Raw genomic sequence first — 22993 nt, 5'->3', positions numbered from 1 at the left:
TCTTGTCTTGCCCTGTCGTGTCATGTCGTGTCGTGTCTCGTCGTTTATCGATGAATGGGTGGTGGCGCGATGGGATGGAATCATACTCAGTATGGGGCAGATACAGGCAAGCAGGCAGTGGCACAGTGGGTGGGTTGCTGTGGTGGTGGCACTGGTTTGTGGTGGTTGTTGTAACCCGACTGGGGGCAGTCAACAAGTACTGTATCCAAGTCATCGACTACCAAATGCACCACTCCATACCTTGCTAGACAAAGAGTACTGATACTGCCAGGAAAAAGCACATATTACAGATTAGTGAATGCATCATTGGAATTGGCATTCATATTAGTAGAATGTTGGGCAATCAATCAAGGCAATGCACATGCCTAGTACTAGGTCCCTTGGAGGCGCTACTCCCTAGGTACTTACTTAAGTACCTAGATAAGTAGGTAGGTACTAGTCCAAGGCACTCGGTCCCTTAAGTACTTACTTGCCAGATACGGTAACAATATCGGTAAGTAGTCGTACAGAGTATCCATACAGAGTACGGATTGGTTTCTTGCGTGTCTTTCATTCTGATTTTATTTCATTTTCTTGAGTTTACTTTATTTGTATTCCATTCGCCGTCCCCTACTACTTACTTCGCAGTAATGACTTGATTACTTACCGACTTGGGCTAACCACGGAAGAGGAGGTTGCGGGTGCTAAATTTACTCCATGGACCCTGTCGTCGTACCGCGTACCGGGCACCTGCCAAGCTTAGTACCTATTGCGGTACCTGCCTAAGTAACCTCTGGGAACCCGGTACTTCGGGTGCAGCTGGCCCAGCATCGGACGCCTCTCCCAAAGCCAACTTGACACACCTGTCCCTGTAATGTAGTTACCAGCTACCATACACACAAACACAGATCATGCCAAGCAAAACGTACACATTCATCGATTGAAACCGGTCCGTTGTGATGAAGCATGGATGCTAATCAAAGTACCAGTAAGTACTGGCCACTACTTATTGACCGGGCGGGCTGCGGGCCTCCTCTCCAGTCAGCCTGGTTGGCCCCTGAGACCCTGCAAACTCCCCTGCCCGCCCTCCTCCGCCCTGGAATCCACGCGTTGCAGCCCACACCAGTGCAAAAAGTCGCACCACAGCCTCCTCAACCTCGCACCGCGCGTACCTTTTTTTTTTTTTTTTTTAAATTATATTCTTTTTTCTTCCGTTTCTCTCATTTTTTTTTTAATTCTCAACGTCTGCCAACTCTGCCACGAGTCTGAATCTAAACACTCATCCGTGATAATGGGCAGATACTTTCGCAAGTAATCTATGATCAACAAGTACGGAATCTCTCATTTCTCGCCACGGCCATGACTCACAGCCACCTACAAACTAGCCATCTAGGTACTTACAGATTACCTGCGGATAGCACGTCAAGTTAGTAAGTGGTCGTCAATTTGTAACTTATCAACTACTTACCAGCAACTCCCAACTTGCTGATACTGTCTGGTGCCTGAACAAGTCACAGAAAGGGAGGGGGCGGGCGGCCGCCACGGCCACGCCACAATCAAAACCACGCTGGTCACGTCGATTGTCGTTCGAGACCCATGGCCATGGATGGCCCCAGAAAGGAATCAAGACGATCCAGCCACCAATGAATACAAACCCTGAAAAATGAGAGACAAGTGTCTTTCCAAGTAAACTAGAGCTCCCAATAGCTTGCCACCAACCCACCACGACCTCGCCCAACAAAGGATACCTGGGAGCCGGAGCTACGGAGTGAACCATCCCTTGACCCTGTTTATTAAAACCGATTTCTTTTCTTATTTTTATTCCATCATTTTCACAGACTGATTCACATTACCTTTGATACCTCTGCTTACCCGCTCATGCCGCTCTGGCATGTCCTCTTTGCATCGCGATGCACCCAAAGTGAACACATTTGTCCCCCCCCCTTCCCTTTCTCTTCCTGGCCCTCCTTCAACCTACTGAGCCCCATGCTACCTTTATTACCAACTACTCTCCGATCGTCTCCCTCGATTTGGGCCGACCAAATCGACAGACAATGACTTACATGACTTGGGCCTTTTTTTTTTCTGCAACACGAGTACCCAAGCTGCATGTCTCCAAGAATGCATCTATCCTTGGCTACAATCTACGATGCCACGGCGTACCAGTAGATCGCTTCCCAATTGAACATATCCTCATAGTCTGGCCTTTTTTTCTTCTTGACACCTTGTTGAAGATGATCTATCCGTAGAATAACCCCGTGTATTATGTCCTCTAGATACGAACTTGACTCTTTTTTTTGTGTGTGTTTTTCAAAGCCTTCTTTTATCAGGCAAAAGGTAAGAGTTGTCAAGCATGTATAAGTAATCACGCTGTCCATGTCAAAACATCCAACCTACCCTCATCATATCACAAATGGACTTTTTCCGTCTCTTCAGAATAATCCGGAAGAAGAAAAAAAAAGCAGGCTGTTTTGTTTATTTGCTCACGTTGACGTGGCTGTGGCGTTTGTTTCGTGCGTATGCCATGTTATCTTGTTACCCCAGCCAAAAAAAAAAAAAAATCTTCACCCGCCACCATACCTAACCCCTTTGCCGCCCTTCATCTCTTCTCTCCTTCTCTCCCTCCATGCCTCCCAAGACAAGTCATCGGCAATAAACTGGCAAAAGCAAACCGCGGCCCCCTTTTCGCCTGCCCATCCAGCGGTTCGTCTGGTCCAATCCGTATCAAGAACGCACCTCAGGACTCCGGCTTTTTGCACAGACTCGAGGTCCCTTCCCCCCTCCTTCTTCCGGCCCCCGGTCCATGGCGGCGCTCTCATGTCCCACAACAAGGATGAAGCACGCCATGTGTTTCGCAAATCCCCCATGGCCCTTGTGGCATGCAACACGTTTGTTCCGCGTTGGAGAAAGAAGAGGAGAGGCCAAAAAAGAAAAGAAAAGGAAAGGAAAGGAAAGGAAAGGAAAGGAAAGGAAAGGAAAGGAAAGGAAAGGAAAGGAAAGGAAAGGAAAGGAAAGGAAAGGAAAGGAAAAAGCTTCGGGTACTGCCTATCACTACCACGGTTTTCATTTTTTATTTTTTTTTATTTTTTTTCTTATTTCTTTTTTTTCCTTCACAGCGTCTAGTCTTTACTTCCATGGTAAGTACCGACGCGCCGCCAAGGAGAAATCCCCCTCCCCACGGTACGGAGTATCAGTAGTCCGTACCAGCCACTTATACAGGCCATCCGTGTCTGGTCTGGCGTTGCCCCCTTGTCGTATCTGGTGATCTGAGGGCTACCCGTGGGTCACCCATCTAGGAACCGGGTGGTGTTTCCAACTCGAAAAATCGACGTTGATTCTGCGCAACCGTCTTCCACCAATGGGGCAATACATGCGACGACTATCCCTTTCCCCCCCCCTCAAGAGTCCATTGTACTTTGCAATACCAACTCCCTTCTCTGGTTGGAGAGAGAAACGATGGAATGGGCATGACGAGAAAAACGTATCAATAACTAGAGACAGGTGAGTTAATATCCGCACGGCTCCCGATATGATTTGCGGTTTCAGAACTCTCCATCTTCCCTACGCAGGGGGGGTCACATCATGGTTCTCTTGTGTCGACTTGTACATCTGCAACAGCAAGGTGTCAAGAAGTAAAGATATTCGCCCCCCCTTCGCTCTACCATACCCAAGTATTGTCTATTCATAGTTTGGTGGGGTGAACAAGCCACATGGTTCCCCCTCCCTCTTACTTAATATTGTTCAAAATGACAGAAACCCAAAACCTCCTTCTTATTCGACTGCAGGAAAACGATGCTGGCCGCCACAAAACACGTCCCCCTTCACCAAACCCCCCTTCTTTCCCTTGCTGGGCCAAACAGAACATGTTTGCAGTAAACAAGCCTCCTCCTCCTCCTCCTCCGCTCCCGTTGCAGACTGGGCTTGCAGAGTGCGACGATCCAACTACTACACACCGCTTTCATGCATGGCCGCAGCGAACGCTGCAGAGAGATGGATGGATGGAATCAAAGGTTTTGGAGGGGTTTCCTTCTTTCTGAAACCTGCACAAGAAAGGTCGTATTCTCTCTGGTCCTTTGAAATTATTCGTTCATGCATGCATGCAGGTATGCAATGCAATGCAGACTGAGTTGTGCAATTTTAAATTATAAAAAGGAAAAATAAAAAAGAGACAGAGACAGAGACAGAGAGACAGAAAGAGAAGTGAAAAGACGACAAATTTCCACGCCATGCCGCATGAATCTATGCAGTCCCGTCTTGTCCATGCTTTGCCATTGTCTATCTGCTAATGAAGCGACTACCCCTGTGGTTTTTTTCGGCCCTGATCCATGCATTGAAATCATTCGCTAAAAATAAGAAAGAATATTGCAATGCCATCTATACAAATTTCCTTGCAAAGAAAAAAAAGAGAAAAAAAAAGAAGAAGTAGAGAAGAAAGGGAAACCTCTTGATACGTAGTACAACATGCCATGCCAACCCCACTCCTTTTGGCAGCCGTCACTTGTTGGCCACCATCTTCCTCACCTTGTCGAGCAGGATGCCGCTCTCGCGCCCCAGCTTCTTCTTGCCGTCGCGGCCGACCGTCTTGGCCATGGCTCTCTTGAAGCGGTCCCGCTCGGCGAGGCGGGCGCTCCTCTCGGCCATGCGCGCCTCGCGCTCCCGCGCGCGTCGGTCGGCCTCGGCCCTCCGCTCGTCGGCCTTGGCCAGCTGCTTGTCGTAGTAGCCCGGGCGGCGGGTGCGTCGGCGGTGGCCGTCGCTGGTCGTGTCGCCGCGCTCGCCGCCCAGGGCCGAGTTTTGGGCCACCTCCTCGTCCTTGATCATGAGCTCCCGCGTCGGGTGCATCGCCTCGTTGCTGCCGCTGCCGTCACCTGACTCCTCCTGCTCCTGCTCCTCCGCGTCGTCGACGTCGACGTCGTCGTCTTTGTCATTATCCTTGCCGTCATGCTTGTCAGCGGCAGAGGCATCTGGCTCGGCCTCGCCGTCGCCGGCAGCTTTCCTTTGCTCACGCTCCTTGATCTTGGCATAGGCTTTTTTGACCTTGGCCTTGTGAATGAGATCCTTTTTTATTTTTGTGACTGGATGAGGGGCATAAGCGTCAGCGTCATCACCTTAAACAAGACAAATTCTCTGCAAACAGGAAAGAACACAAGACTAAGCAGGTAAGATTTTTTTCAAAAAAAATCTAGGCCCATTATCGGGTACAGAAAAAAGAACCCCCAGGCGCGTGAGATGCATCTCAGGCCACTCCTCACTTGCTCTCATCTGTGACGAGTTGAAAGTGCAAAAAAAAAAGAAATTGTTTGCGCAAAAGCACCTACCTTTACGACGCCACGGCCCGTCTGGTAAGTTGTCCGGACCGACTCTGAAACCCTTGCGATGTTTTTTAACTGCTTCGCTGTCGTTTGCTGGTTTGCTTGTTGGTTTCGGCGCCATCGTGAGCGATTGGCCGATGCGTGTATGCTGTTTGAAGGTGAATGGCTGGCGAGGAAAATATTTTGGCCATGTACTGTCATTAGGTTAGCGGTAAGTCTTTGGTCGCATGTACTCCCGTACCGACCGAATGTCACTTATTTCTGCGGGTTGTCCGAATTAAGCCAAAAGTGGGTACGTACGGGTGGAGACTTGTGGCGGGCGATGGCCTCGCCTCTCTTACTGGTACCTTGAGAAAGAGTGCACGACAGCATCTCGTGAAAAAAAAATGGCTTTGATCATGGAAATGGGTGAGAAGGATGAGGAGGGGGAAGTATGGTACACTCTTACATGACAAAAAAGCTACGAGGCGCTTTTTTTTTTCTTTTGAAAGGGATTCAGCTGCGGCTTGGCATGCTAGAATCCCAACAAAGGTCTTTCCATGGCCGATCGGAGCGCCAAACTGCATGGGCCGGTGGCCCGGCAGAGTGCTTCACACACACAACACATGCACTGCACTGGACATGGACTACCACTACGTGAACACACTAGTTGCACCTTTGCAGGGTCACATCGACCGTGATGCCCGGTTGGACCCCTTGTCATCTACTCAGTAGTGCTCTCGGTTGCTGCATCGCTGCGGGGAGGCTCTGCAGAGTCGCGGAGTCCTGTTTGCAAGAGGCTTTCTATTAGCGGCAACCTTGAACCACCTGTCAACCAGGTACTCAGTATAATCCGCAGAAGAGACCGAGATGGAGAGGTACTTGACTGCAGACCTTGCCTGCAGAGCCCTTTCAGGTACGTACCTACCTAGGTAGGTACCTACTGGTACTATTAATTGCTCAAGCCTCTCTGTCCGCCGCTCTCCCCGGTACTTACTGGTAGTGAGTACAGCACACAATGCCCACTATAAACCTACCACCCACCCCAAAGCCCACCCGATATCCCACGCAAATCCACCGTAAGCCCACCTTGTCCAGGCCTAATCTGGGCCTTCCGCCCAGCCGCCCAACCTGCCCGCTGCCACTGTAGATGTCGCATGACGAGCCTTCCTGCCCCACCCAGCTCCGACACACCTTTTGGACCCGACTCTTTCGCTCCGGTCTGTCCATGATTCACCGCTGCCCATTGTCTGATTGTGCCTTTTCTTTCCGTATGTCCTTGTTTTTCTTTGGTGGTTTTCTTTTCCCTGCCGCGTCTATTTCGTATGCTCCTATCCTCCTTCAACCAACCTTGAAAGCCTCCCTACATCGCTCGCAAAGCAAAATCCCCGGCTTCTCGTGCAACCCCTCGCCGCAGTGACACCACCCTAGCTCAACGCCAAAAGCCCAACGCAGGCCGGCCTGTCAGTACCAGCGACGACGCCAGCCTCGACCGGTCCAAACGCCCAACCGTTGGCCGTTTTGCATTTCCCGCTCCTGGGGCCGCAGCTCGGCTGTGGTTCAGGATACACGATACCATGCCCATCTTCCAGGAAGACATCGACCATCCCCGCCCGCCTCGACGTTCGCCCGAGGCCCGCCTCGTCGTCGACGATGCACCAGCCCTCGCCGGCAGGCGTCTCTCCGAAGTCAGCCTGCCCGTTGAGCTCTGCGAGGGCCTGGTACCGGATAGTCCCGAGCAGCGTCCCGAGACACCGGAAAACCAAAATGAGTCGCACATGCTCGACAGATCTGTCCTCATCGAGAGGCTGAAGCGAGGCGAGAGTCCGTCATGGATCCCCAGCCGCCATGTACGTTACGGAAAGCTTCGTGTGCAACATGACCAAATACTGACATTGATATACGCAGCTCGATTCTTTAATACAACGTCCCACATCACCACCCACCGCCCAGGCAACATCGCCACAGTCCCCGAAGTTGCTTTCTCCGCCTCAAATCACCCCAGACAAGAACCGATCTACGTCGCCGATACCCAATCCGTTACACGATGGCCTCGCCATTGAGCGTCCGCGCTCCGCCTTGCACAGCGGCGACTTTACATATGATGATTCTGCCTCTGCGTCTTCCTTGCAGCATGAGCACCGACGCAAACCGACCACCAGCCACCGCCAGGACCATCTATCCGTCGACATGGCCTGGATAGCCACCTCGCCGCCGCGGACGTCCACGCCCTTTGAGCGGCATAGCCCCTTTGTTGAACCCGGTGCTAGTTTCAAATCAACGCTGTCGTCATCCTTCTCTTCAGCATTTGCCTACCAGCTGCCGACGAGCCCGCTCGCGCAGTCCGTCACCAACGAGGACCAGGACGGCTTTGCGGCGCCCCTCCGAGAGAGCGGTTTCCTCACTGACAGGATGGACGTGTCTCGCGCCAGCTACGACGAGCCTTCGCTGTTCTCGTCACCCCTCAGGCCATCCCGCGGCCATGGACGTACCTCGTTTCGCAGGGAAGCAACCTTTCCCTACCAGGCACATCAGCCTCGCCGCTCCTCCGGCTCTGGCATGAATCTTCTTCACCCGGGCTCGTCACCGCAAAGACCCGTAGCCCGCTCCCGTCGCCCATCGCTCGGCTCCGAGTCTTCGCCCTCGCTCCATGCCTCCATGGTGGGCTCCTACGAGGAGAGCATCCTGCAGGGTCGCATGTCCACCACGCCGTCCAAGCCCTTTGATTTCATGGCTCAGATCGGCGTCCTCGGTAAGGGCAAGTGCAGATCTCGCCTGCGGTGCCCGCCACATGTCACGCTGCCCTTTCCCGCCGTCTTTTACAGCTACGGCAGCACCAGCGCCGCGCGGTCTCAGAGCAACGACGGGCCAAGTCCCTACGTCGGCCAAATTGACCTCGAAAACGGCTTGCCCAACCCGGACGCCGAGGCCCGGAAGCGCAGAGCCATGCGCCACCAGGCCCAGTCCACCGACATGGACATTGACATGCTTCTGGACGGCCCTCTGCCCTCTGATGAGCCGCTCAACTCTGCGCCGCTGAAAGCACCTCCTGGCGGCAGCTATCGCATTCCGGAAAAGGGCCAGATCCAGATCGTCGTCAAGAACCAAAATAAGACGGCCGTCAAGCTCTTCCTCGTGCCCTATGACCTGACTGGCATGCCACCCGGCACAAAGACGTTTATTCGGCAGCGCAGCTACTCCCATGGGCCCATCATCGACAACTTGCCCAACCTCTCCTCCTCCGCTGCCGCCGTCGCCATGGGCCGCCCGACCCTGCGGTACCTCGTGCACCTGCACATCTGCAGCCCGAGCAAAGGCCGTTTCTATCTGTATAAGAGCATCCGCATCGTCTTTGCCAACCGCGTACCCGAGGGTAAGGAGAAGCTGCGCAACGAGACCACCTGTCCCGAGCCGCGTTTCACGCCCTACAAGCCCCTCCGGCAGATGCACCCACCCCTGTCGTCATCGTTTGGCAACCGCTCCGGCGCCATGCTCGCCGCGGACAAGGCCCATCGAAGACGCAGTCTCGGCGTGCCCCCCATCAGCAGCGACGCGCACCGCTCGCCCTTCTCGGCCGCCGCACTCGGCTCGCTGAATCCGCCGCAGCGCCAACGCTGCTTCTCCGGTGACCTGGGCCACGTCGCCGGCGCCGGCAACATCCATCCCGTCGAACCTGTGCCGTTTCGCTTCCCCGCACGCCGGGACAGTGACATCGTACCGATTGTCGTCGACGACGTGGACGGACCCCCACACTCGCCGAGCCGCCCCTCAACCAAAGACTCGGCAGCGTGGGGCTACGAGAAGCTCAGCAAGGGCGATGTTGGCTACGGCGGCAACGCGTTTGCCGCTTGCCCTGGCGCTGCCAGTGCCGGCGCCATCAATTCTGCCAACGGCAGCCTGTCCAGTAGCAGTGGTGTGGTAGCGACCGAGGGACTGCTCTCGCAGCGGTTGCGGTCCCTCGGTGTTGAGCAGGCGTCGCACAAGCTATCACCACCACCGTCGTCTTGATGACGACCATCATGGCTCGCCAGGAGCCATTGTACATCTTTTGCTAATGCAATTATGATTAACCACACTTCCTTCTCATTATGACCATTGAGAAGACCTTGTGGCGAAGCATTTCCGTCACCACTCCTTTTTCCCAGTTTGGATTTATGGCTCTGGAGTTTACTGGATCTTTCTTTTTCTTTTGCATATTACCTAGATACCAAAACACATCGCTCTGCAGCGCAGTCGCTCATTATTTATTTTCTCATCATCATATACATACATGGCTACCTAGGAACCTACCTACCTACCTATTAACTCTACTACTAGACTTTTTTGTACAAATAAAGAATCACTACATTCTAGACATTGTCAATACCATCACTACGAAATCCACATTACCTTGACCTGCGTAGCACGCCATGTGGGGGAAAAAAGTTGCTTAGATATGTATGGTGTTTCTCTATACTACACTGACTACAATAAAGAAAATGGAACAGCTCTAGAAAATATCTATGGATACATTGTGATACATTGTGATACATTTTGTTTCCTCATCCCTCCACATAATACCTCTGTAATGAGAGCAAAAAGAGAAAAAAAAACGCCTTGTAAATGTTCTAAGGACAGAAAATGCCCGACGCTTTGGTTATATACATGACAATGCTCACTTTTTCTTCTTCTTCTTCTTCTTCTTCTTCTTCTTCTTCTTCGCTAAAACCGCCGTCGCTTTCCCTTGGGCGGCATGTACACGCGACCCCATTTCTTGGCCCACGCCCTTCCGCGCCGCTCCTTTTCCGCGCGGAGCTGCGAGCCGAGGCGGAGGCGCATGGCCAGCAGGTCCTGGAGGGGCATGGCGCCGAGCACGTCCCGGAGGAGGGCCTTGTTGATGCTCCTGGGCTTCTCGCCGGCCGTGCCGTCGCCGCGGCCCGCGCGCGCGGCCCACGTTTCGGGCAGGTCGGCCACGTCGACGGTCGCAAAGGCGTGGTGGAGCAGCGGGTACTGCGTCTCGATGCGCTGCAGCTTGGCCGTCACGCCGGCCGACCACGCGGCGAGCTTGCGCAGGCGCAGCCACTCGCGCTGCAGGCTGAGGACGGCCGGCTGCGAGGCGACGAGCACGCGCGCGTCGGTGAGCTCGTGGCGCTCGGCCAGCGGCGGCCGCCGCGGCTTCCAGCCACGCCACCGCGGCATGAGCAGCGTCTCGCACCAGTACATGGCCGGCTCCCACTGGCCCAGCTCCGCGAGGCAGCAGATGAGCGTGTTCCACGTGTCGCGGGTAAACTTGAAACCTGCGTCCAGGGCGGCCTGCGTGTACGCCAGGAGGCGCTTCCCGTCGCCGGCGTCGCGGTACACCTTGGCAACGTGAACCATGGGCCTGCTGAGATGGTATGCGTGCACAGGAAATATGCTCTTGGTGGCGGGGTTTTCGGCGAGTCGGCGTATATTCTTGAGGATCACGGCCCAGAGCTGAAGGACGCGCGCGTGACGACCCTCTTCCAGGTACGCGCCCATGATGACACTGATGATATCGGACGTCATTTGCTCTCCTTTCTTCGAAACGGGGTGCAGCCTCGCGTAGAGCGTCACCAGCTCTTCTGCGAGCACCATCTCACGCTTGTCGATAAGCAGTTTCAGCGCGTCTCCGATATATCGGAGCTCTCTGTTCAGCTCGTTGACGTCCCTCGTTACAGCAGTGTAGGGGCCGGCTTTCCGTTGCTCTAGCGGGGCGTCAGTGTCGTGGGCAATCTTCCGCAAGTACTGTACGAGCTCCCTGGCGAGTCGTGCTGTTCGGTCAGCAGTGGGAGACCGAAGGAAGCCAGATTCGAAGCGGGCCAAGTGCGTGGCAAAGTTGGGCTGAATGCCTGCACGCTCCATCTCCGTAGCGAGCAGATCAACAAGCGTCGCCTGATTGGTTCTGATGGCGCTGTTCATGACAATAGCGAAATGATTGGCCGTGATCGGCAGCATGTTGTCGGCAACAGCGCTACGTAGGAGTCGGTGCGCAGAGGCTGTCTGCTTGGCCCGGCCCTGAGCGACAAGAACTGCTTGGCAAGTGTCGTGGTCCCAGGCCAGGTTGCTGTTCCGCATGGCTGGGAGCAGTTGAAAGCACTTTTCTAGTTTGCCAGCGGTTGCGTAAGCGCCTATCAAACTGTTCCATATTTCCTTGCTTGTAATGCCGCGCCGTGCCATTTCTCGACAGATCTTCTCTGCATCTTGTATAAGACCATTGTGCAAGTATGCAAACACAAGCGATGTTGCCATACTCTCCGACGGTCGAAGCAAGGCAGTCTGCGCCTGATTGAAAAGTCCCAGTGTCTGCGGAAGGTCGCCATTTGCAGAGTGAAGTTCCATCATTTGCTCGAAAGCTTGAAGGTTTGGCCCATGCTTGTCGATAATCGCTGTGAAATGGGCCATGGCCAATTTGTAGTTACCTGCTCTGATATAGCATTTGAGCAGACTGTTTTCAACTACTGCGTCGGTTCGGATATCCAAGCCCTTCATCACACCAATCTCTTTCTCAGCACCAGAAATGTCACCTGCTTGTGCATATGCGTCCAGAAGGCTGTAAAAGCCGCGGGCTTCCTTGATGGCGTCGGGAAACGCAGCAGTGTATCGCTGCCATAGATCTCGCACAGCGACTATGTCACCTGAGCAGGCATAGAATGCTAGAAATCTTTCGTAGGCCCACGCGTCCATTCCCCCTTCCGACTTATTCCAATCCTCAAACAGCAGTGCCAAGCCGGCGGGGTTGGTCGGGTTGTAGATGTTGAACATGCCTCGCAGAATGTGCGGCGCGAACTGAGCATCGGGTCTCTGCCGGTATACATCATATACTTTGCCAAGGTTTCGCATCGTTGATTTAAATTGCTTTCCATTCTTGGCAGATTGCAACACTGATGCAATGTATAACTCGTAGTATGCGGTCTTGTCGTAATGAGAAAGAATGTCTTTCGCTTGGCTTGGCTGACAAGGCTTGGCCAGCAAAGATCGGATCAGCAGGTGTCGCAGCTGATCAAAGCTCTCACGCGAGTATAATCCTCTGTTTTCCGCTCGGATTTGAGCCAGGCCTGTATATTTGATATACTTCTCGAATTCCACAAAGAGTGTCTCCAGTCCTGGAAGAGATTGAAGGTGGTCAAAAGGTACCATCTTGTTGGCGTGTTCTTTGATGAGACTTGAGTACTCGAACCAGACTCGAACTAGATCTTGCCACTTGCCACCAGAAATTGCACTAGAGACGATGTGCTGCATGCCACCGACGTAGTGGTGTCGAAGACCCTCGTTAAACTTTTGCAGAGCAGACTTGAATTTCCCGCACACTGCAAGTGATCGAATCGCAGCAGAGAGTAAGTCGTCGGTCCATTCTTTCTGCGATAGTTGTTGGAATAAATCAGTAGCTCTGGCACATTCGAGAAAATTGTCCGTCCTCGCAAGGGCAATGATAAGCTCAGGGCGCTGGGCCTTTTGCTCTTCCCGGGAAGCCTTTTGATAGCGGCTCCAGGCAACATCGAGAGTTCGGCCGGCGCTCAAGACTCGAGAGCCAGATTGGCTGACCGAGTCGGCTGCGGGTGCCTTTGTGTCTACGCGTTGTTGTGTCTCTGTCTTTTCTTGTACCGCAGCGCGTTCACTAGATTCCTCGGCAGATTTGGGTGCTACCACGTCCGATTTCGTCGTAGCTATTGATTGGTACTGTACGGGTGGATCCGAGGATGTTCGCGCGACATTTTCGAATGTTGTGGTGCATAGGATAGAAGGCTCGCTTCGCTGGAACGAGGCCATGTGTTGCGCCGAGTATTGCCTCCGTCGCAGTGGCCGTAGTCGATCTGCTTTGGGTCTCGGGCCAAGCATGCGATGTAGGAATGACTGCGTTTCGTTGGGATATAGAAAGTCCAGGAGAAACGAGGTGGCGACGAGTTTTGGCTCGAGCAGTTCCGAGGCAACGGACTTTTCAGTCGTCTGCTGAGATGACGGCTCCCCCGGCGGAAAGGACCAGAAGCTAGACAGCTCTAGTGCCGAGGCTCCATGCTGCCAGAAGCCCGTATGAAGTTGACGGGACCGGCGTGCGGCCCGTCGTGTCTTGGGGATGGCGCGCTGGAGATGACCCGACTCCAGGCTTGCCACCGCCCGTTCGATCATGGAGCAGATACGGCGGTCCCACGAGCTGGGTAACCGCTATGTTGTGAAGACGGATGCGAGTGATGAATGTATCAACATGGCCGTGTGAGAAGTCTGCGGCGCGGAAATGCACTGCGGGCTCGTGTGCGGTCGGGTTCGGTCGCAGGAGTGAGCAAACTGCCTGTTCGGCAGCTTTCTCGTCGTAGGTAGATCTCGCGCGACTGACGACCGAAATCAATTTGCTTGTGCTTGAAAAGCGCCTCGCTTTTGGGAGATTCGTACGGCGACCAGTTAGGGGTGATGAAGATGGCCTTATTCGCGATGGAAAAAGTTGGTGTCGGAGCTCTGGCTTCGGCAATACTGGGTCAGTTCCACGTGTAATTGGTCAGAGGCCCACTCCGTATAAGTAGACTGTTGGCCAAACCTCAGGCCATTGATTGACAGGGAGCCGACATGCGCAGACACGGACAAAGGAAATTTAGGAGAGAAAAATGGCATGCTTTTTGGCATTCCTTTTTTTATTTTTTTTTTCTTTGATTATGCTAGGTTGTAATGATACTGCAAAGATGTTGATGCACGCCAATGTGGTGCAGAGTGGTCGCCTGACCTGGGACTAAAAATACATCGGAAGCCAAGTTTGTTAGACCAGCCGCCGTAGCTTTGCCGGAATCCGAGAACTCCATGACCGGGTCGGTTCTGCACTGTGTTTTGAATTCCGTGCCAATCCGTGGCATTTCAAGACCTTTTAGAGCAATTTTGGGACTGCGGTTTGAGCATAAAATGCGTTTGCAGTATTAGGGGCGTTTAGCCTGTGATGCGCGGGTGGGCAGCAACCATATATCTTGTGCCGTGCTTTGGGGTATGTATAAATGGTTAAGCAGATTTGCAATTTTGGTTCCTTTTCCTGTCGCTGAATTCGGGGGCCTTTTCTCTTTTCGGGCGGCAGCTGAAGGGTAAGGCTCTGTGCAAGCCTGGTCTGTGGTGATAAAGTCATGTACAGTAGTTTGCTCCGCTCGCCGTTTGCTTTTGTGCAGATGCAGAGCAACGCTCATCCAGACTCGTCGGCTTTTGCCATCTGACGGAGCTCAACAAGTGCCGGTCGGTTTCGGCTCTTGGTTCTCTGCTGTCGGCGGTAGGGCGGCTCCGTCGGGTGAGGCGAGGTGGCACGCGAGGGGCAGTGGTCGCGACGGGCGTCACGCTGCCTTGCGTGGTAGGCGAGACGAAGGGCGTTGGAGGTACGAGGCGCCGGGGACCGAGCACGAGAGCGAGCACGGGAGCGAGTCTGGGAGCGATGAGGAGAGATGGACCTGTGACGAGAGCGACCGCGAAGAGTGCTAGATTCTTCGGTTCGCAAGGCTCGAATTTCGGGGCGGGTAGGGCTGCGGTGCCTCTTGCGGCCACGCATATCCGTGTCGGTAGCTTGAGGCAGAGCCATCTCGAGATAGTTGACGTCGCTGGTAACGTTGGCGGTCATGGCCAGTGGTGTTTGGTGTCGACTATGCGAGCAGCAAGTGCGAGGCTAAACGGGTGATGGAAGACGGCAATTGTGTAAGTGACGTATATGGGCTTGGGCCAGTGACGATAAAAAGGTAGAGCAGACCCGAGAGTGTATCTCTGCCGTGAAGAGTGTGAAGTGGGAAGGATAAATACGGTAGAGAAGGGGGTGGTGAATGACAGGCAAGGGAAAAGAAGGCAGGGGGAAGTGAATGAGGGATGAGAAGGAGAAGGAAGGGAATGTGTGAATAGTTATACAGAGTGCAGAGTACGGATACAGAGTAAGTACCTACTTTGTATCCGTACGCATTACGGATACAAGGAATCGAAACACCCCCCTGTAACTAGAGACAGACCCGAGGAATTGGGCTGCTGGAATTTGGAGGAATTTGGAAAGCCAGAGAGGGCCAAGAGTGCCATTGGTACTACCTCTTACTTTGGTTCTGGGTGGTTTAGAATGGTTTAGAGTGGTTCACTTCAGTCCATTCACTAACTCATCCTTTGATTAGCGGCCAAGTCGAGCCCATCATCCACTAAACAGGCTAGGCTTGCAGGGCGCTAGTGGCAGCGTTCGCTGTAGCCTGCACCAATACGGAGCCATGGAGCATCCTACCTACCCAGTAGTTCCCTGTAACCATCTTTTTTTGTACGCTTTTTATTGGCACGAATCCATTGCTAGAGGCATCTGACATTTTAGCAGTACTTACTCATCTGTGTCAAATTGATTTTATTTTAGCGCACCACTTTTGGCCTTGGCCCGGCACGGCGGCGTACGCCCAAGGCCCAAGCCAACCTCGCCCAAATGGTGAGGGGGGTCACATGAGGCTTTGCCAGTGCCTGCTTTTGCTTTGCTGCCTCTCCCGTTTGCCGCCTGTTTGTTGCCTGTTTGTTCCCTGCCAATTCTGTTTTTGCTTCCTCAGGCTGCCACATTTCCCACCCAAAGCCCCCAGGCAACTTCATTTACCTCCCTCGACTCATCACCGCAGGGACCACCGTCAACCCGCCCATCCCCGGCATCTCGGCCTTCCAGAATTTTTTATGGCATGGGGACGCCCATCAGACCGGGATGTAGTTGCCAGGGGCGCAAGAATCCTCGAGTTCCCTAACCGCCACCCGTCTCACGGCGTTGCCCAAACCTTGATGGCTGCGCAACCCTCCCGCCTCGACAATGATCATGCCATGCACACCACGAATGCATGCACATAGAGCGCAATACCGGGACGTGCTTATACCACGGCCGCATCACCGATGGCGTACGCCTCCGTTATGAGATGCAACCGACGTCTCCTCTCCATTCTCCACCGCGCCATCTCATCATTGGCTCATTGCGCGTTGCCCACGCTCGCTAGCAGCCAAGCAGCCACCACCTCAGGCCTCTGACTCTTTTGCCGGGCAACCAAACTTGCTCGTATTACAATCATGGACGCGACTACCAGTACCACCAGTTCATGCTACCGACTTATCACTTGTTCCTGCTCCCCTACCAGCCCCTGTGAGTGTATCTTGCATGCGCGATCCCACGCTGTCGGCCTCGTCGTCGTCTAGCATTTCACGGCCCTGCTTTTGGGCAACAGCGGCCAAGACGTGATCAAAGTAAACACAAATCAATGGGGAACCAATCCGGGTCCTTGCTAGCTTGTGCCCACCCTGGACGCGGGGAACTTCAACCGTGGCGCTACTGGTAGAGTGGCCCATTCAACCCAAGCATTTTGAAACTAGCTGTCGTATCACTGCTCCGTGCCAGTAAGTACCCTGTACACCGGATTAAAAGGGGTGAAATGGGCACACGATGGACAGAGAATGAACCCGCGCCCAGCTCCTCAGTCCTAAATTTAACCAATCTAACCCAGCAATCTGGATCCGCCTGCTGGCAGGTCGTCACCGGCCTATCACTGGTGATCAGGAGGGGTTTCTTGTCTCGTCGGCCTGTTTTCTCGGCCGCCTGCACTTGTCGCGCGCTTCGCCCTGTCTAATTACTGCACACATCGACTGACTGGCTATCGACGCCACCGGTCTGAGACGTGCCTTGACGTTGCTATGTGCTCATGCCTTATAATGGAGTCGCCCGTGTCTACCGGCGGGCGGTAATCTGCGCATTCTGCGCGTTCTCGTTACCTGCAGGTGGCCAAGGCACAACATTTGGGATACAAGTAGCCGATCCTCGCAAGCCTCGCCGCCGAATACAGCATCTATCCATCACTCCATACCTCCTGCTGAGCTACCAATGGTCCGCCATGCATGTCTGCCGAGCCTTTGATGAGGGGAGCGTCCAGCACAAGCAGCCCGCCTCCTCTTTTAGCCCATCTGCCCACGTCAGCGTTCTGCTGGCGTCAGGTCTCCCGCTAGCATGCCGATTCTGCAACACGAGGAGAAAGAGAAAGTGGCGTTTCTGGCACGCCCAAAACTTTAACAAGAGGAGACCACTGGCAGCTGACCCCAATCTTTCTCCAAGTTCCAACATTGCCCCTCTGAGAGCTTTATCTGCGCCTAGTCCTAGTGCGAACCAGCCGATATGCGCAAAGTGGCAACAGCCAAGCCCATTTATCGCATTTATCGGCGCACTCGGCACTTGGCCGCTGCATTTGCTGCCGAGCTGGCCGGCCCGGACAGTAATGCTGCGCCTTGCCCCAAGGAGAATTTGGCCGGGGAGTCTACCACGCTCTTCTTGCTCTACGAGTAGCCATTGTGGGATCCATACGGGCGCAAGGCGTCATTGTTGACGACTGAAACAGCCAATGCGGAAGTGATGCTATGTCTCAGTCGTATATGACCGTATCTGGAACACTATCACCTGTTTGTAGAACTGATGCAGAGAGTAGAGAAGTGACATTTCACTAAAAGCACGTAGAAACGCCTGTTTGAAACGTGTAATCCGAGTCCACTATGCTGCAATGTTTTACTATTGACATAGGGGAGCGGGAAGGAGGGGAAGGAAATTCTCGATCGATGGAAGAGCAATATTCTGCCTATAGGAATCTATAGCTGACTCGACGCACGTATAGCCCTTACTCGTACTGGAGAACCCCTTTTTTTAAAAAATACCTAAATATTGACCTTCGGGATGAAATAAATTACATAATTATACTTGATAATAGCAATAATAGAAGACTTTGACACTATTGTTATCAAGCTCCTTTAATACTACTATGACGCTATTAAGGCGAGATTTAATCTGTCTTTCGTCATGTAGCGATGGTAGAGCGTGGCCTAGCGCATCCCAACAGACATATACTACACCTGAATGCGAAAGTAATGAACAGACTGGCGGAACATGAGAGTTGCATCCAGAGCTAGGGACAGCTGGAAGTGTGTGCATGATTGATGTACCTGTCAACAGTCACTTCCTCGCACTCGTGGCTGCTGATCCTGTCTCCCCCCGTCTCCTCTCTCTCTCTCTCAACAGCATCCTTGAGAAGGCTAGTTCGTTCAGTAGATGGTCTTTCAAACCTTTCCAGACTTCTAAATTGGAATTCTACAATGGAGTAAACAGATCCCTGCTATTTACAATAAAGGCTCTATTCTATTATGATAAAAGTCGGAAGGAAAATTCTTATCATATGCGTAGCTAATAGATAAGTTGTCGAAAAAGTATTTTTAACTAAGATAATTTTATACAAAGAAATTATAATTGACCCGTAATGTAATCGTTTTATTTCATCATCTTTTCAAAGGGGATTTCTTTTGCTTTTTGATAAGTTTGGCACTACTAAAGATGTCAAGATACCAGTGAGCAACCAGTCGTTCGAGTCGGAAGAAAACATCAGCGACTGTCTCCGCAGTGCCCTCCATGAGCGTGAGCTTACAGAATTCTATAAAGGGGTCTGTGGAGAAACAGTGAAGGTATGAAAGGCGAAAGTTCGGTGCTCAACAAGTATTCTATGGTGTTCTGATAAGAAGGACCTCCCAGAAGAGGCCATTACACCCAGAGTTAGTCCAGCAGCACAAAACGACTCTGGGAAGCTACACACAAATTCAGAAAAGCGCAGAACGCGACCCTATCAAAGCGCTCCAGTCACTGCAGTTATATTCTTTCAATTGGTGCCAGTCGACTCGAGAGTGCATACCGCATCATAGGTACAGTTCCCACGATTGAGTCTATCGCTTAGGTTATGCAGGTACAGTGTGCGTCGGAAGACGCAAGATAGAGGTTAGTCCGTGACCAAAATGTATCAAAGGGTATCATATAGAAATCAGAACCGGTAACAGGTGCTGGTATGACATCCCCTGCGCCACCGTGGGCATTGTGTGGTTTGCGCAGACCGGCGCGGGCGGCAGTCTCTGGCAAAACAAGCAGTTATTGCCGAGTGGCTCGGGCTTCAGAGCTCGTGAGATGCTCATGAAATACAGCACTCCCTCCGACTACACTCGCCCGTTCCCGGTCTAGTGACCCATTACGCCGCCTCAAGATGCCGAAGAAGAATGCTGCGGCCACCACCAACATCTGGTTCTGGGAAGAAGCCGCAACCACCCAACACTACGCTGCTACGTCGTCTCAGGCAGCAAGATTACTTTACACGCGCGCTTCACCCCGACCTTAAAGATAGAGGCCGGGGAATACTATCGCACTGCGGATGGGGAGCATATCAATACGAGCAACCGTGCTACGCGCCTCGCCAAAAGCACCTCAACTTGCGCAAAGATATTATACGGGAACACGCCCACGCTATCACGACCAACTTTGCCCGATCCTTGCTCCAACATTTAAATCTTCGCTAGCTTACCATGACTCACTTGCGAAGTTCCAGTCGGCATTAGACAGAGCTTTGAGGCTCAGTCTGGCGTCAGGCTCTCCGGTAGACCCCCTCTCCCAGCCTCGCTCCTGACAGTGACAATCCTGCTCTTCCTCCTCACTCTCCATCCTCACTTCTGACAAATTGTATTACCAGGCATAGCCGCTCTTTGCGCTTGCCAGCAAAGGCTGGTAACCTTATTTTCTATCTGTGGCAAAGTCTGGTAAGGTCTCCTCTGCCCGGGATAGAAAATCGTCAGTCACAGACGCAATGCTCCGCTCGCGAAACGATTCAGCACCAATGCCTACTAGCGAGCTGAGACGACTGTGACCTGAGTAAGAAAGGCTCAGTTTGGTCTGAGCATCCGCAGCAGCGCCTCAAGCTCCTCCATTCCCCCACCCCGGCGCTGGGGGCCCCGATGCCCACCCAATCCTTCCATGTCATCTAATCCCCACAGGGCCAGTCCCTGATGCAGACCTTCGACGTCTCGCGGATCAATTTGCTTCTTTGCAACGTCCTTGATGGTACTTCCGTGGCCGTCGCGCACAAATGCTTGCAGAACATCTGCTGCCACGCGCAGAAGCGTATCGTTAGCCTCCACCGTCTGGGAGCGGTCGAGTGTTTTGCCAGCTGCGGCCGCGAAGCAAAGACCCGGCAGGAACGGCAGCATCTGTGCGTCACTGCCGGTGTTGCGGGCCACCCTATCACCTATAATCGGTGTGAAGGCCGCCTGTAGCATCTCAAGGAAGAGCCACGCTTCGTTATGTATCGTGAAGAGATTGAAACAAAGCCCTAGCTTTTCGTGTTGAATGGCCCCTGCCAACTCTCGGATTAGCCCTGACGGCGAGAGCTGGGCGAAGCGTTGTTTGGCTTGCTCCACTGTCTCCTTGAACGCTGGCTGCAGACGCAACCGACTATCTGTATAGCGATGCGCAAAGCCTTTATCCAGAAGCGCTTCAATGTCTGCGCAGGACCATGGTGCCCGAGCTCCAGGGTGTTCAAGCCGATGATTGACTGCTAGCGATAGATGCCCCATGGGCATCAAGTTTCGTCTATTATCGCTCTGTATTTTGACCTTGTCCTTGCTCTTACGTCGACTCTGGGCCGCCGCCCAGTGGGTCACCGACGTGCCAATGCTTAAGCAGTAGTTCGTGAAGTACGCCTCCTTGGTCGTGGGCAATCGCCGACGAAGAAGGAAGCATCACCCTGCAACGTCCAAAGCGTCCGTAGATCTTCCCAAACACAGTCCTCCGCAAGCAGACCTTCATGGTGAAGCGCATGGTAGAGCTGTACCACACCAACGAGGGCGCCCGGAGCCGCGGCATATGGCACGCCCGCGTTCTGCACAGTGGCTCGCATATTTTGTATCAGAAGCCCGCAGTACATGGGATTACGTCGCAGAAACTTAAACGGCGGAGACCGGACGCTGGGGAGTAAGCCCACCTCAACAGCGAGTTTACGCCCGGCCCATATCGGGTCATCGTCCCAGAGGCCCGCGGCTCGAACGACTTCATTGCGTGAGGACCCCGCATCCAGTCCGTCGCAGTTCTGCCCGAATGTGTGCAAGATGTCAAGGTAGACTTGCAAGGCAAAAGCAAGCCAGAGCGGTGTGGTTTTGCGGTGGCCGTTCATTACATACGCCAATCCTCGGGTCAGCTCATCCACTGCAGACAGACGACCCAGCCGTGAGACTAGAAAGCTGAGATCTGGCATGAGCTCAAGCACTGCCGTCATGTCCTGCTTCCATTTTTGACGGTTGGTCTGCGCTGATCCGCCGAGGGTCTCGTCGTACCACCCAAACTTGCCGTTGTAATCCTGGAAGAACGCTCCATCTGCATCAGCACTGTTATTGGCGGCAAAACTGGATACGAGAATGAGCGTGTTGATGAAGCACGTATTTGCCACGTCGTATGCCTCTATGTTGTATGGGTCTCCGGGTTCCTCTTTGGCCATGGGGTCAACACCTAAAGCTCTGCACAGCGAGCGGAAGTAAATATCCACAAAGGCGTGTGTGCCTCCCGCTTTTAGTAGGAGCGGCTCCACATGATCTTCCATGCTCTGTGCTAACTCAAACGAAGTGTTGGTGGCGGCGGAGACGGCCGCAAGATCCAAGCGGCCAGCTGCGTGATCGCTCCACAGCTTATGGATCTCGGCTCTGAGCTGTGCATAGTCGTCCAGCAGCGCGGTGACGGCGAAAATGAGGTCTATGGTCGAGTTCTCATGCTCTGAGATGTACTTGGTCTGCATCAATGATGGTGGTGGAACAACGTCGGGCGCGTTCTCGAACTTTGTCGTGGTTTGGTAGACTTCTAAAGAACCGAATATGTTCTTGAAAAGCCCCTCGGGTTTCTTGATGGCCGCCGCTGGAGCCACCCGTACATTGCTGACTGAAACGCCTGCCAGGAGTGGTTGAAGAGCCTGCCGGACCTTCTCAAGCACCTCAACAAAGTATGAGTGACCCTTCTCCGACTCGGTACTAGTGTTGACGCCATATGAAGCGAGGCGCTCCGCAAAGTTCTTCCGAACGGAGATGACCCGATTGAGAGCGCTTGCGAAGTATCGTGGGATATCAATGCCGCTGCAGCCAGCTATGTACACGGCCATGGGTTCATAGTCCTTCGTTTTGACGATGTGGGTGTTTCTCGGCTCCGTAACAGGCGTGATCGCGGCTGTGGTCTGCCCCTTGGCTTGCTTTCGAGCCTTTCCTTTGAGTCTGCCTCCCGTTAACGCGGTGTTGGACGCCGACGAAGAGTTGGTCTCGCAATAGCCATGTTTCCTAGCTGTCACCGTCAGCCACTCTGCCACGATGTCCGTATCAGCCTTGTACTGCTGGTAAATGCTCCTCAGTGACGATGGTAACATTGTGATAGCTCGCTGCTAAATTGTTTGCCACGGTTTCCTGTTCAATTTCTCATTTTGTGATGGATCTTAACCGTCGCGCACGTGACTTATCACGTCTCGAGATTTTTGTTGACCTGAGGCTCCTACAGGCTGTTCACAACTACGGACGGGAGCAGCCGCCTCGAAACGACGCTAACTGACGAGCGGCTAAATTTAATCGCGAAGCATTCGCTGGATGATTCGGCTGCCCTTTTTTGCAACAGAGCTGCGCCAATCGGAAGAATGCGCTGAAGAACCCTGGTCAAGCTCGAAGATTGAGGTCAGAGGAGCGAACCACGAGAGCGGCCTACATCACTCCCATGCCATGCGATAGTCACTTCGGCCAAATTGTGGAAAGCATGATTGAGGAAAGCCTCTTTCTCTTTCGTCGTTCTTGCTCCGCTTTATGGTGGCATCAGCCGACGGCTGCGGTACATGACATTGGGTATCAGATTGTCGCAGCAATCTAACAAACGCGAACAACAATCTAAGACCATTCCCAAAATGTCCTGGCAGTAT

At 53.2% G+C, this 22993-nt stretch overlaps 6 protein-coding genes across 6 annotated transcripts; 1 reads left to right on the top strand and 5 right to left on the bottom strand.

The window, feature by feature from the left end:
• Positions 1 to 4473: 4473 nt before the first annotated feature.
• V2A60_005808 (uncharacterized protein) lies at positions 4474 to 5409 on the bottom strand (the record flags this gene model as incomplete). Its single annotated transcript, XM_083257115.1, has 2 exons — positions 4474 to 5051; positions 5295 to 5409. The coding sequence occupies 2 exons, from the start codon at positions 5407 to 5409 to the stop codon at positions 4474 to 4476; spliced, it is 693 nt and encodes a 230-aa protein (XP_083113241.1).
• Positions 5410 to 6844: 1435 nt separating this feature from the next.
• Positions 6845 to 9275, top strand: V2A60_005807 (uncharacterized protein; the record flags this gene model as incomplete). The annotated part of the gene is made up of 2 exons (XM_083257114.1): positions 6845 to 7117; positions 7176 to 9275. The coding sequence occupies 2 exons, from the start codon at positions 6845 to 6847 to the stop codon at positions 9273 to 9275; spliced, it is 2373 nt and encodes a 790-aa protein (XP_083113240.1).
• A 693-nt stretch (positions 9276 to 9968) lies between these two features.
• On the bottom strand, positions 9969 to 13391 carry V2A60_005806 (uncharacterized protein; the record flags this gene model as incomplete). The annotated part of the gene is made up of 1 exon (XM_083257113.1): positions 9969 to 13391. One exon carries the CDS (start codon positions 13389 to 13391, stop codon positions 9969 to 9971), a length of 3423 nt encoding a protein of 1140 aa, XP_083113239.1.
• Positions 13392 to 14418: 1027 nt separating this feature from the next.
• Positions 14419 to 14844, bottom strand: V2A60_005805 (uncharacterized protein; the record flags this gene model as incomplete). The annotated part of the gene is made up of 1 exon (XM_083257112.1): positions 14419 to 14844. The coding sequence occupies one exon, from the start codon at positions 14842 to 14844 to the stop codon at positions 14419 to 14421; it is 426 nt and encodes a 141-aa protein (XP_083113238.1).
• A 5096-nt stretch (positions 14845 to 19940) lies between these two features.
• V2A60_005804 (uncharacterized protein) lies at positions 19941 to 20333 on the bottom strand (the record flags this gene model as incomplete). The annotated part of the gene is made up of 1 exon (XM_083257111.1): positions 19941 to 20333. One exon carries the CDS (start codon positions 20331 to 20333, stop codon positions 19941 to 19943), a length of 393 nt encoding a protein of 130 aa, XP_083113237.1.
• Positions 20334 to 20731: 398 nt separating this feature from the next.
• Positions 20732 to 22456, bottom strand: V2A60_005803 (uncharacterized protein; the record flags this gene model as incomplete). Its single annotated transcript, XM_083257110.1, has 1 exon — positions 20732 to 22456. The coding sequence occupies one exon, from the start codon at positions 22454 to 22456 to the stop codon at positions 20732 to 20734; it is 1725 nt and encodes a 574-aa protein (XP_083113236.1).
• Positions 22457 to 22993: the final 537 nt, after the last annotated feature.

Source organism: Cordyceps javanica, chromosome 3 (assembly GCF_051103115.1).
Source record: "Cordyceps javanica chromosome 3, complete sequence".
Classification (NCBI taxonomy): domain Eukaryota; kingdom Fungi; phylum Ascomycota; class Sordariomycetes; order Hypocreales; family Cordycipitaceae; genus Cordyceps; species Cordyceps javanica.
The sequence above is the reverse complement of the archived record's forward strand: the minus strand, read 5'-3'. Positions and strand labels throughout refer to the sequence as shown.